Below are 13,905 nucleotides of genomic sequence, written 5' to 3'. Positions count from 1 at the left end.
ACCATCTTTAATGCTAACAGGATGCAAATTGAGATCAAGAGAAACAAAGTCACTCTAAATGGCCAATATATATAACAGCATATAAAAGGAATTCATTTTATATCATATCATCCCATCAACCTTGAGGATATAATCGTCAGAATTTGTTATTTGTGTAGTCTGTTTTAACACGGGGGTGATCTGTACAAATAGTGGATGTGAGAGAGTTAAACAGCAGTGTTTGTTTAGAAACAACGTGGGATTTGTAGTTGATTGCAAGATTAATATGAGCCACCAGTGTTACAACAGGGTTGTCCTAAAAGCTCATGCAATCTGGGGAGGCTAATAGGAATGTAAGATCCACAGCAAAAGCAGGGATAGCTTCAAGTTTCTATGTGTTGGAAGTGCCTGGAGATGTGCTCGGTTTTGGCTCCGTACTTGGTGCAGTCAGGAGACTGAAGCAGTTTATGCGAGGAATGCCAGCTAAATCAACCTAGGCGAGTTAACTTGGATAAAAAGGCGGATATGATGGCAGTTTTTAAGCATCTGAATGACTATCGTGTGGAACGATTAAAATTGCTCACCGTGGCTCCAAAAGCCAGAAGTAGGACTCCTGGGTGGAAGTTACAGGAAGATAGACTTCTGTTTAATGCAAGGATGGATGTTTCAATAGTTAGGGAGCTTTTAAAAAATGGAATGAACTGTGCTGGGACATAGTGAATTCTTTGCCACCTGAGGAATTAAACTAGAGCTCAGTCTTTTGCAGGGAATTTTATGAGAGAATTCAGTCATTAGTTTACAAGACTGGAGAAGTTAAGGCCTCTTCGAATTCTGATTCAGTGATTCTATGGTTAAATTGCATGTTGTTACTCTGACCCTGTGGTCAGTCTTCTGATCACAGATGATAAGTTTCAAACTTTTCATAGGTTTTGAATTCGCTAGTTCATTAGAATTAGAAGAAAAAATAATCAGTTTTGAAAACAATACTCAACTTGCAATTTCTCGTATCCTTGGAAATGATTAACTAGAAGAAAACACAAAACTAGAAGAAAATCTAAACACAATTTAATTTTGGAGGGCAATGTGGTAAAATAATGATTTAAAGACTACAACTCTGACTCATAGCTCATTTTTCAGAAGATGGCCTATGATGTTTTAGTAACAGTAAATGAAATGAAGTGAAATATTCTGTGTAAAAGATTATTATTTTGATATTTATCATTTTTCAGGTATTTGAATTTAATATAAGTATTCTTGAAAGATGACAGGTTTAAGAAGGTTCTGTTGATATTTTTCCTCTTTGTGAAGGCTGGCAGTACTTGGAGATGGAAAATAGTAAGCAATGGCTAGAAGACTGGTAGTTCGTAGAATGGAGAACTAGGCAATTTGCAAAACTAAAGAACAAAACTAAAAACAGGGCAGCATTCTGAGCTAGAATCTACTGAAAGGAATAAATAAAACCAAATACTTGAATCTGTAATTAGCATCCACCTCTGCATACTGGTGAAGAAAGTTTGTTTTAACTTTTCTTCATTTTTTATTCTGGCATGGGAATTTTCTAGTTATGTTTGCTTTGGCTAATAATAAAATCAGGCTGTGTTCATATCTGCTTGCTCTTCCCAAACACACAGACTGATGGCCTGAGTGTGACTCTTTCACAAGTGGAAAGAGGAAAGTAGTGTGAAATTAAAAATCAGCCACAGATATAACCTGAAAGAAGTGAATCCACACACTTTAGATTTGACTTCATTTGGCCAGTTCAACATTAAAAGTCTCTTTGCCTCAAATATCACCTTCTTCCAATACTGTTTTAATCTCTGTATGTTGGGTCTCTTCCCTGTTAAATGTTGAGGATACAAAGAGTAAAAAGATGGAGTCTATTCTTAAGAGACTAAAATTCTAATTATGATTATAGAATTATTAAATTCAAAACTATATTATGGCACTTTTTTTGGGGTGGGGTGGAACGTGGTCTGAAACACTAAGGATAGACTAATATTTAGTTTGAAAACTTTACACCAGCCTAAAAAGTGATGTGGTTTTGAAGGAAATTTTTTAAAAAAGCATTCTTACCTCCAGCTACAAGTCCAGACTCCCCTAATTGAATAGCTACCCCAAAGCCCCCAAGTTTAACAGGTGCCGAATTTTCCTTTGAGGCAAGGAGAACACAGTGGGGCTGAAAAGAAAAACAACAAACCAAAGAAAATGATTAATTGTCAATGAACAATTTACACAAAGCCAAATAACATGACCATATTTGTTGTTCAGTCGCTAAGTCGTGTCTGACCCTTTGTGACCCCATGGACTGTAGCCTGTTAGGCCCCTCTGTCCATAGGTTTTCCCAGGCAAGAATACTAGAGTGGGTTGCCCTTTCCTTCTCCAGGGGATCTTTCCGGACCAAGGATTGAACCTGTGTCTCCTGCATTGGCAGGCGGATTCTTAACCACTGAGCCATCAGGGAAGCCCATATAGTAAAATACTCTAAAAACTCCTGGAATTACTTTGGATGCTTGAATTATTTGTCTGTTCTCATGTCTGGCTGATTTCTCCAAAGACTTACCTGTTTTATCCAACATTTTTCAGGAATTATTTGCTTCTAAAATTAGGGTGTGGTGCTTGGAACCACTCAGGAGGAATGGATGTTCAAGGCAGACAGACAGATGTGTTTTCTGCCTTTTCATGCAATATTTTCTCTCAATGAGTGGCAGCCTACATTTGTTTAAGGAAAAGTATATTTTACACCTAAGTTTCCTGAAATCTGACTTTATCTACAGAGCCACTGTATCTTGGCCCTTAGGGGATGTTGATGACCCTTTCTCTGCCCTCTCTCCCACCATCCTATTTTTCTTTATTCGTTCCACTCCCAAGTAAGATTTAATGACTCTAATTGAGCCCTTCTCTTCTGGAATTCAATGCTCTTCCTTCCTGGGGTCTCTTCTCTGGATGTGCCCTTCCTCTCTGGGGGAAGGGGAAGTGAGAAAAGAGAAGGGGGGAAGGAGACTACTGGGCTGGCCTCTAGTCCAGGGTAAAGACCCCCCCCCACCCCGCCCTGAGGAGCAGCTGCTTGACCAGGGCTGTCTAAGAATCATATGATTTTTGGTTACAGTGAGAGTCTCTTTATAGGACCTAGTCCTCCTGCATCTGCCTTTTTCTGGGACCTTGTTGGGGCTGGTGTCAGGAAGGCATTTAATTGTAGGGAACTTTGGTCTCTGCTCAAATACTATGCTCCTCTCTGTGACTAACATTACATATGTTATGACCTTCTCTTAAAATATGGGTTTAGTGAAAAAGGCAAGCCTCTTCAGGCTTGGAAGATAAAGGTATTTTTTATTCTCTCCCACACTTGATCAGATATAAAATGACCCAGTTTTAGTTCAGGTTTAGCCTACATGATAGTGGGCATGAAGAGACCCATGCAATAAAATTCTGAGCTGGTACACCCACAGTGATGTTTGATGATAGATATACAAAAGTGGGAAGGATTCTTTTATACTTTACAAGTTATTTTTTGTCCAAGGGTATTTAAAGACCTTTACAATAGAGTGTAGCACAAAGAAAAATGAGCCCTTGAGTATAAATGTGTGTATGAGTGAGAGAAAGAGGAGAGAAAAAGCAAGTGTACATGGATGGTGAGCAAACTGCAGGAAGACACAAAGTAGCTGGTAGGGCCTATCGAAGGACAGGCAAACCTCTACAGAAACCAACTGACAGAGTGCTCTCTCTCAATGCAAACTTTCAGTTGGTTCAAACAGAGATCAATGATAAGAGGTCTAGTGTGGGGCACGGCAAATGAACAAGCCTAGAAAAGGATGGGCCTGATGCAGAAGAAGAAAATACAGACGAGACCCAGACAGGGTCTCCCGGCCAGTGTCATCATTACCTTCTTAGGAAAGAGTAGTAGAAGCTTAAATTGGAATCCCAGGGTATACACTTTATAGTTTGTTGACTATATTTACGCTTAAGTTAATGTTACACTGAGATTTATCCAACGGGGTGTGGATTCAGTCACTCTCAACAAACCCTTTAGTGAGATAAGTCATAAAATTGAAACTTAAAAAATAAAGAAACCAACATACGTAAATGAGTAGAAGACTCTAGTAACGTTAAGTAATGTTAAGTGCTAGGGAGGGAAAATTAAGCTGGTGAGGAAGTAGGTGTTACAGGTTTGGAGATCAGGGAGCTGTTATTTAGTAAGATAAGGAGTGTCAGAGAAGACCTCTCTAATAGGGTAATAGGTGAACACACACTAGGATGAAGCGGCAGAAAGTCGCATGGAGGTAAGATCTTGGTGTGGAGCATACTACGGAGAAAAGCTCAGAGGCACGAAGGGGGTTGCTATGTTTGGAGAAGAGTGAGGAAGCCAGTGTGTTGGGAAAGGAATGAACAAAGGTAAGAGGGGTAGGAAATGAGATTCAGATGATCAACGACCCTATTGTCTAGGGTTTTGAAGTCAAGGACAGAGCTCTGGGTTTTAGGCTGAGCAAGATGGGAAACCATTGGGAAGTTTTGAGCAGGAGAGCATGAAGATCAGTTTTAGGTTTGGAAAGGATCACTTCAGCTGCTGCAGGGAGAAGAAATTGCAAGGGCGCAAGAATGGATGAAAGGAGCCCAGATAGGAGGCTTCTGTGGGTGTTCAGGCAAGAGAAGATGGTAATCTGGACTAGACCAGAGTGATAGAGGCCGGGAGGGTAAAAAGTGGTCACATTCAGGATATGTCTGAAGGTAAATTTGACAAGAACTGCTGCTGGATATGAGGTGTGAAAGACAGAGATAGGTGAAGTATGGTAATTAGCTTTTTGTCCTGAGCAACTGAGTGAAAATGAGGATGTCATTTACTGAATTTGGGAAATATAGGAGTAGAAATATGAAAGAGGGATTGAGAATTTGGTTTCACACAAATTGAGTGTAAAGTCATGTAAGACAGGAGAGGGAAGGCTGGGACTAGAGATATAAATTTGGGATCAAAAGCATGTACATAATATTTATAGCCAAGATAATGAATGAAATCACTTAGGGAGTGAACTACTAATAGAGAAGATGAGGTCAGAGAATTGAGACCTGGTACACAGCAGTATTTGAGGCAAGGAAGATGAGAACAATCTAGCAAAGGAAACAAAATGTCTGGACAGTGAAGCAGGGGGAAAATCAGAAGACACTGGTGTCCTGAAAGGCTACAAAGAAGTCATTAAAGATGAGAATTGATCATGATATCTGGCAACTTGAAATTCACTAATGACCTTGATAAGGATTTTGGTGGTATGAAAGTGAAAGTGAAGTTGCTCAGTCGTGTCCAACTCTGTGACCCCATGGACTGCAGCCTGCCAGGCTCCTCCGTCCATGGGGTTCTACAGGCAAGAATACTGGAGTGGGGTGCCATTTGGTGGTATAACACAGACAAAAATCCCCACTGAACTATGTTCAAGAGAGAATAGGAAGAGATGATGTGGAAATAGTAAATTCAGATATCTTTCAAAACTTTACTGTAGTAGGGTTAGAAAAATGGGATGTAGCTAGAAGAGAATGTGAAGCCAAGGAAGTTTCTTTAACTTTTTAATATTTACAACTGGAGAAACCAAATTAACAAAGCCTTCATGTAACCAATCACCCAGTTTCACAATTATTGACATTCTGTCATTACTGCTTTATCTATCTCCAACCATTTATTGTTATTGTATTTTTGCTGAAGTCTTTTAAAACAAACCACATCATTTCACCAGTAAAATGTTCACATATGGGGAATCTGAGTGAAAGGTGCCTGCAATTCCTTGTATAATACTTTACCTGTAACCCTATTTTAAAGTCACTTAAAAGAATTCTCCTTGTGGTTATAGTTTCAATTTGTTACATAGTGAGGTCAATTTGTTTTAACTAGATTTTGACTTAATTTGGTGTTCTAATTATACAAAACACGTTCATAAAGTTTCAAAGTCAACTGTTAGTTGCTCAGTCGTGTCTGAATTGACTCTGTGACCCCATGGACTGTAGCCCGCCAGACTCCTCTGTCCACGGGATTCTCCAGGCAAGAATACTGGAGTGGGTTGCCATTTCCTTCTCCAGGGGATCTTCCAGACCCAGGGATCAAACCTGGGTCTCCTGCATAACCGGCAGATTCTTTACTGTCTGAGCCACTAGGGAAGCCCAATCATAAACAAATACCTCTCAGAGAGGCCTACCTTTTGTTTCCTCTCCTCAAGCCCAGTCTCTCCCTCCTCATTGGCAACCGAGTGTATCAGTTTTTGGTTTATCCTTCCATTGTTTTGTTTTGAAAATGAAATAATGCATACAAATACTCAGAATTTTCACGTAACAACATATGCATTAGGTCACTCCATCGACATCTTCAGGGAAGTTTTGTTTTGTTTTTTAAAGACAGACATTTGCATGCTGGTGGGAAAGATCCTATAGAAAGGAAAAAAATGACCTCAAAAAGAAAGGGGATGGGATGTAGTGTACAAGTGGGAAGGGGGTTGGCCCTAGTGACAGTGAGGGAGGCACCTGTAGACGCAGGCAGATGTGAATGTTAGAAGATGAGGAAGTTCTCTTCTGAGCACTTTTATTCTCCATTTACTTGAAATAAAAAGTGATCAGCAACTGACAGTGGGGAAGGAGAGGGGGCTGTTGGCGGCGTGAGAAGAGCGAAGGTGTGAAAAAGTATTTTCAAAGGATAGGAAAATGAACTAAGACAGTGGTTCTCAAACTTTAGTATCATACAGAGTTGCTGGCCTACATCCCCCCAAGTTTCTGACTCATAAGGTTTGGGATGAGGTTAAGAACATGCACTTCTAACAAGTTCCTGAGTGACGCTGATGCTACTAGTCTGGCAACCCATGCTTTGAGAAGCCCCAGACTAAGGAAATAGGGCAGGACTGCTGGCAGCATAGGAGCCCACTCAAGGCATGTGGTCATGAGTTTAAAGCAAGACCCATCAACACTATTCTGTGTTTACACCCAGCGGTCTTCATTTTAGCTGGTGGGGTTCAGGCCTGGAATGGGAGGTCAGCTGAATTTAACCAGGGTTGGGATTTAGATAAAGAGAGGCGGGTGATATCAGTAAGAGCACGAAACCAGCATATCTGTTTATTTCTTCTTTTCTACTTTTATCTTTTGTATAAAGAGCTAAGATAGCAACAAAGTTCAAGGAAGGGGAAGGGTGAGCGGAAGAGGATGTATGGGAATAAGCTAAGAACACTGAGACAAAAAGCAGAAAGCTCAGAATGAACAGGAAAAAGGCTCATACAAAGGAAGAACTAAGAAAAGCTTATACTCAAAATTGGGTCACAGTAGGGTCATTAGGCAGAGAAGGCAATGGCACCTCACTCCAGTACTCTTGCCTGGAAAATCCCATGGACAGAGAAGCCTGGTGGGCTGCAGTCCATGGGGTCGCTAAGGGTCAGACACGACTGAGCGACTTCACTTGCACTTTTCACTTTCCTGCATTGGAGAAGGAAATGGCAACACACTCCAGTGTTCTTGCCTGGAGAATCCCAGGGACGGGGGGAGCCTGGTGGGCTACTGTCTATGGGGTTGCACAGAGTTGGACACGACTGAGGCAACTTAGCAGCAGTAGCAGCAGCAGGGTCATTAGGGAACTGAAGATTGAAACAGAATTAGTGTTTTGAAAAGGGGATGGCTTAGGTGTGGAAAAATAGCTACTATGATAAAAAATTTATATTAGATTTTATGAAATAGAACATATAATAAACACTAGTCATTAAAAAATTCCTGCCAGGATTCTGAAAAGCTATTTGTATACCTGTGTTTATTGCAGCATTATTCACAATAGTCAAGAGGTAGAAGCAATGCAAATGTTCACTGACAGATGAATGGATAAAGAAAATGTGGTCTATACATACAGTGGAATATTATGTACCTTTAAAAAGTAGTCTGTCATATGGTACAACATGGGCGAACCTCAAGGATATTATGCTAAACAAAATAAGCCAGGCATAAAAAGCCAAATACTGTATGATTTGACTCAGATGAATTATCTAGAGTATTGAAAACCACAGAAAGTAGAAAGGTAGTTGCCAAGGGTGAGGGTAGAGAGAGGAGGGGTTCTTGTTTAGTGGACACAGAATTTCAGTTTTGCAAGATGAAAAATTTCTAGATACAAACATAACAATAAGTATATTTAGCACCACTGAAGCATATAAATATACTTACACAACATAAATATAACAATATAAGTATATTTGCACAATATATTTAACACCACTAAACTATACATTTAAAAATAGTTAAGGTAGTTAATTTATGTGCTTTTTCACACCTGCCTTCCCCACATGAAATTCCTCCCAGACCAATACAGTAATGATCTTCCTTCTCAGAAGTTCTAGGGGGAAGTAAGAGCTACAAAATGTTTTTATTCTAGCAATTTAAAAATACTCCATCCCATGTGTCAAATTTATAACTAAGAGCACTGGAGAATATGATGTTTAGGAGAGAGAATGTACTCCAAGATAATTAAAATTGTTAGATAAAGCCCAATGAGTTAAATATTATTTAGTGCAAAATAAACAGTTGCAGTGCAATAATTATGGGGAGGATAAGACCTAACTTTTCTTCATTTCAGATGACAACAACGAAAAAAAAGGGGAAATGTGATTAAACTGCAGGGCCAGCAGTTACATAGATGGACATATAGTGGTTAAACACTGGACTAGGACCAAAAACACTCCCTGCAGAGTAATTTCACTATTTTCTTTAAAATATAGGAGATATTTCAATCTACTTGGGAGAGTTTATCAAGGAGAGAATACTATTACAAATTTCATCTAATCCTAAAATTATAAGATTCTGTTAGAAAATAAATCCAAGGTCTTAATTAAGGGAATACATAAAATACACTAAGTAACACTTTAAATAATAGAACGATTCATTACTCATGTTACTATAATGCAATACAGGAATGCTATTTTATGTTGATTGCCAGTTTCTAAAATGAATCCAGAAAGAGAAATTAAATGCTTATGCTTTAAAGGTCCAGACAGCATATGACGTATCATTACTTAGGAAAAACAGAAAATGAATATTTTAGCTTAGAATTTATAGACTTCTTTATTTGGGGGGGAGAGGAGGGAAAACTTTTCATAATTGTCAAGGTGGAAGGTATTCATGTAAAAGATACAAGCAATTTCCTAAAGTTAAGTGTTGATTGAGCTTAAAGATAAAAGTTTTGCATAGTGGTGAAGTTCTTAATATTTTCACAGGGAGTCTAAGGGTTGTCATATTGAAAAAAGAAAGGAGAAAAATACACCTATTACCACATTCAAATATATTAAAAAAGACAAACCCAACCAATTGCACCACAACCGGATGGAGGAACCCAGCTGACACACCAAGACAAGTCTGTGTGTAGGGAAGCTTGGGGATCAGCTCCTTTTACTTCAGGAGAGCCTGAACTGTGAGTATGCCTTGATTTCAACTGCATAAATGATCTTTTTTGAAGTTACATTTTGGTGATCTGAATAATAAAAATGAAACCTGCTTCATGGGTGACTAGCAATGCTTTGCTTCCAGAACTCTGAGCAAACTGCTTGAACGATACCACTGCCTTGACTTGACTTAAAATGAGGCCATATCTTCTTTAGGATATGCGATCTTTAAGATCATACTATCAATATGGTCACATTGTTTGTACTATGTTTTGTATCCTGGACAAAGACTTGCAGATCTACTTGAATCGATTAAGTTATTTTCATATGCAACACACTTTATTTCCAGTGTATTATAAGTACCTTTTAAGTTCTGCTGACTCCCTACTTTTAATGATAGTATTTTCTTTATTATATGGCTTCTATTTTATGGTCATTACCAGATCAATTAAAATTTAAGTTTCATGTTTCAGAGGTTACTATGGTGAATATTAGAGAAAAGAAAAAGCAAAATACACTTTAGTCAATGCACTTAAATTTAAAAAAATGTTTTAACCACAGTTAAATTGATAACAAAATCTTATGTACTACTAATAGTATTCTTTCCAAAATGACATGCTTTTTAATTTTCATTTTGTATGCAGCAATTAGTGCAATTTTTAAAGCATGGCCTGAGTGATTCAGTGGATATCACGTCAAACCACAAATGTGAAAGGCTGATAGCACTGCCAAATAGGTATGTATTTTCTATGTGATGTTTTCACAAACATAACCAAACTGCATTTTTATACATGAATTTATTACATGGGAATAATTTTCACTGGTATTTTGTTAGCTATAAATTCGGAAAAGCTTCAACTACCTTTTACCATTTATTTTTGGTTGTGCTGGGTCTCTGTCATTTTGTGTGGGCTTTCTCTAACGGTGGTGTGCGGGCTTCTCATTGCCGTGGCTTCTGTAGTTGCAGAGCACAGGCTCTAGGCACATGGGCTTCAGTGGCTGCAGCTCGCAGTAGCTGTTCCTTGCGGGCCCTAGAAGGGGCAGGCTTCAGTACTTGTGGCATACGGGCTCAGGAGTTGTGGCTCGGGGGCGCTAGAGTGTGGGCTCAGTAGTTGTGGGGCATGAGTTTAGTTGCCCCATGGCATGTGCAATCCTCTTGGACTAGGAATTGAACCTATGTCCCCTGCAATGGCAGGTAGATTCTTATCCTCTGTGCTACCAGAGAAGTCCCCCCAAACTGCATTTAAAAAGCTTTTGCTCATTGGAGGCTACAGTGGAATCTTGAGTCCTGCCCCCCAGTACAGAAGTTCCTATAGCAGCCAGTTGAAAAATTACTGGCCCAGAAAGGTGGTGCTAGTGGGTACAGTGCAGCACTAATAACAGGGTTGCAAATGTCAGGATTTGTCAAGTAATACCATTAAAAACCATTAACCATCTACTATCAAAAAACCACAGTGACCACTTCACACAAGTCACAACTCATATCCACTGGGAAATTGGTCCACTCTGTGAATGTAGTGATTTGTTTCTTATCTTCACTGGCCATTCTTAACAAATCAAGTAAGTAGTTTTGAAAACATCAGTAAATGGCCTTGGGAACAGAAAGTGACTGGCACATTGTAAAGGAGACAGAAATCAGCCATTAAGTTCAAAATGGAATCTAATCTGTTAATTCATTAATAAATGACAACACTAGCCATTCAATATAGGCTTCTAAATGATGGATATTATTAGTATTAAAAAATACATTGTTCTCTTTGAGCTTGAAAGTGCAGCAAAACAAGGAAGGTTTATTGGTAATCTTACTCAATTATTATTTATTTTATCTGCAGATTGGAGCTGAGGCAAATGGTTTCAGGCTTTGTGCTAAATGGCTTTCTAGAAACATCTTGATCATGGCTATCAGGCCTAGAAATAAGTTTGAAAGACATACTCTGGAGGAAAATCTGCTCAGCATTCTGAGAATTTCAGCAAACTCTGGACTGACTGACTTATTTTCATGAACATAGCAAACAAAAAGATTAGTACCTTTTCCAAAGAGGTAAATTTAGGTGACATAATCTTTCCTTAAAATTGCTAGTGTGGATAATGTTAAAGGAATCATATCAAAGTATTGCTGACAGAACTCATCATTAATAAAGAAAATGCTGATCATTTGGGATTAGGAGGAGCGAGGTTTGGTGAAACGGATCACTGGCTCTGAAAGTCAGACGGATGTGTGGTCATGGGTAGCAATCATGAATATCTTTATTTTTCATTAATACCTCCCTCACAAAGTTATTATAAGGATTATGTAAATGAAATAATATAAATACTCTTATTAACACACTGCCTGGTACACAGCAAATGCTAAATAAATATTACTTACCGGTTCAGTCATCTAGCTCGAGGGTTCAATTCTGACTGTACATTAGAATGCCCTGAGGAGCTTTTAGTGGAAACCATTGCTTGGAGCCCATTCCAGACCAGTTAAATCAGAAGATCTAGGGAGGGGGCCAGGCATTGGTATCTTTAAAAAGCCATCAAGAGGATTCTAATACGTAGCCAGGACTGAGAGTTACTGAGAGTCTCTTCTACAAAGTACCCAATCATGGTAGTCTCAAAAAATCTCTGGTGGTAAGACCCTTACTACTTCCCAAGATAGACGGTTTCATTCTAAAAAAGTATTTCCTTAAAAGGAGACAACATCTGTTTTGGCATTTTTACTCACTGGTCCTTGTTCTGCTTTCGGGAGACATACAACACAAGGTGCAATCCTTTTCTCCATGGCCTTGAACGCATTCCCATCTCCAGGTGCCTGTTTCCTTCCACTTGTTCCTTGCTCTTCCCCACCCCCACCCCCCACTGGCTCTGTGGCCTCCTCTTAGTGTGCTGCTGAGGATGAAACCCTGTACTCAGGGTCAAACCTTACCAGCTGAGGACAGAACTGGATTAGTAGGACAGTCTTCATTTAAGACACTCCATAGGCATGAAGTCAACCAAGGACAGGTTAGTTTTTGTTGCAGCCACATCACACAATGGATATGGCAACTGCAGTCAACTACAACTGTGTTTCTGTTAATGGAGCTAACGCCCTTCCTGTACTTGAACAGTCGATTTTAATATCCACATGTAGGACTTCACACACTTTTTGAGTAAATCCCCTCTTTCATTCAACAGCATTTATTGTGCTAGGCACTTGGTACACAGAGGCAAATTAAGCAGACTTGTTTCCTAACTCTTTTGTTCAGTTGCTCGGTCGTGTCCGACTCTTTGCAACTCCATGGACTGCAGCACGCCAGGCTTCCCTGTCCCTCACCATCTCCCGGAGTCTGCCCAAGTTCATGGCCATTGAATGAGTGATGCCATCCAACCATCTCATCCTCTGTCGCCCTCTAATGGAGTTTAAAATACAGCAATGGAGAAAATAAAAGAAAAAAAAAAAAAAACCCCTCTACAGTTTTCAAAGTTATTTCAGCTATCTGAGCTCTCAAAATCACGTCACCTGTCATGCCTCAGCTCACTTTCATCAGTGGCCGTGAGCTGTTTCTACCTGAGCCTCAGTCATCTCCCTATGTGACCACGTAACACAGGTCCCTCTCCAGGGGCCCTTCTCTTCCTGGTAATCTACATTGCACACTCAGCTCCATTTTTGGCAGCCTGCCATTCTTCCTAGATTGCCTTTTCCTTTTTAGAATTTCAGATGACCAGAAACACGCCTGTAAGTTTCTAACAACTTTGTGAAATCTGGCTCCCTGCAGTTGAGACACACAAAAGACTGAACTCGGTCCTCTTGCCTCCCTCCCTCTGTTGTTCTGAGCCCTGCACTTTGGGGACAGGCTGTCATCAGGGATTACATAACTTCCTCTTCACCAGTCAGTTCCCCTTCCGAGGATTCAATTTCCCTCTTTACAAAAATTTAAACTGGAATTTCATGCTCTACTAAAATGGTTGCTTCTGGATGAAATTTGGGTAGAGTTTTAAGAAGGGCTAAGTTCTTTCAAATTTTTTTCTCTGTGTATAATGTCAAATCAGGAAATGAATTACAGTAATTCAAATCTACTTTACAGCTTTCAAAGTTTGAATGCACACTCCTGAAAAGATATTTTCCAAGAGCAGGGTCTCTGTCATATTCACCTTCATTTTATAAGCAGTATTTAGGAGGTGCTAAATATTAGGAGGGTAAAGAAACATCAACAACCTCAGATATGTGGATGATACCATTCTAATGGCAGAAAGTGAAGAGGAACTAAAGAGTCTCTGGACGAGGGTAAAGAAGGAGAGTGAAAAGAGCCGGCTTAAAACTAAATATTAAAAAAACTAAGATCATGGCATCCAGCCCCACTGCTGCTGCTGCTGCTAAGTCGCTTCAGTCGTGTCCGACTCTATGCGACCCCATAGACGTCTGGCAGCCCACCAGGCTCCCCCCGTCCCTGGGATTCTCCAGGCAAGAACGCTGGAGTGGGTTGCCATTTCCTTCTCCAGTGCATGAAAGTGAAAAGTGAAAGTGAAGTCGCTCAGTCGTGTCCGACTCTCAGCGACCCCATGGACTGCAGCCGACTAGGCTCCTCCA

The 13,905-nt window shown here is 39.8% G+C and overlaps 3 protein-coding genes across 21 annotated transcripts in view; 2 read left to right on the top strand and 1 right to left on the bottom strand.

Annotated features, from left to right (window-relative positions):
• CASK (calcium/calmodulin dependent serine protein kinase) overlaps positions 1 to 13,905 on the bottom strand; it is a 372,876-nt gene that overhangs the window by 130,844 nt on the left and 228,127 nt on the right. For all 17 annotated transcript variants that reach the window (XM_055562960.1, XM_055562965.1, XM_055562962.1 and 14 more), the window contains one exon: positions 2,053 to 2,155. In XM_055562960.1, coding sequence (XP_055418935.1) covers positions 2,053 to 2,155 — 103 coding nt within the window. The remainder of the gene's footprint in view (positions 1 to 2,052; positions 2,156 to 13,905) is intronic.
• GPR82 (G protein-coupled receptor 82) overlaps positions 1 to 13,905 on the top strand; it is a 198,511-nt gene that overhangs the window by 155,885 nt on the left and 28,721 nt on the right. The gene's annotated exons all lie outside the window — the stretch shown is intronic.
• GPR34 (G protein-coupled receptor 34) overlaps positions 1 to 13,905 on the top strand; it is a 174,200-nt gene that overhangs the window by 155,835 nt on the left and 4,460 nt on the right. For both annotated transcript variants that reach the window (XM_055562980.1, XM_055562978.1), the window contains exons 3-4: positions 9,189 to 9,382; positions 9,998 to 10,089. The gene's annotated coding sequence lies outside the window, so the exon portion shown is untranslated. The remainder of the gene's footprint in view (positions 1 to 9,188; positions 9,383 to 9,997; positions 10,090 to 13,905) is intronic.

Source organism: Bubalus kerabau, chromosome X (genome assembly GCF_029407905.1).
Source record: "Bubalus kerabau isolate K-KA32 ecotype Philippines breed swamp buffalo chromosome X, PCC_UOA_SB_1v2, whole genome shotgun sequence".
In the NCBI taxonomy this organism is placed as follows: domain Eukaryota; kingdom Metazoa; phylum Chordata; class Mammalia; order Artiodactyla; family Bovidae; genus Bubalus; species Bubalus kerabau.
This window is presented reverse-complemented; position numbering and strand designations above follow the sequence as displayed.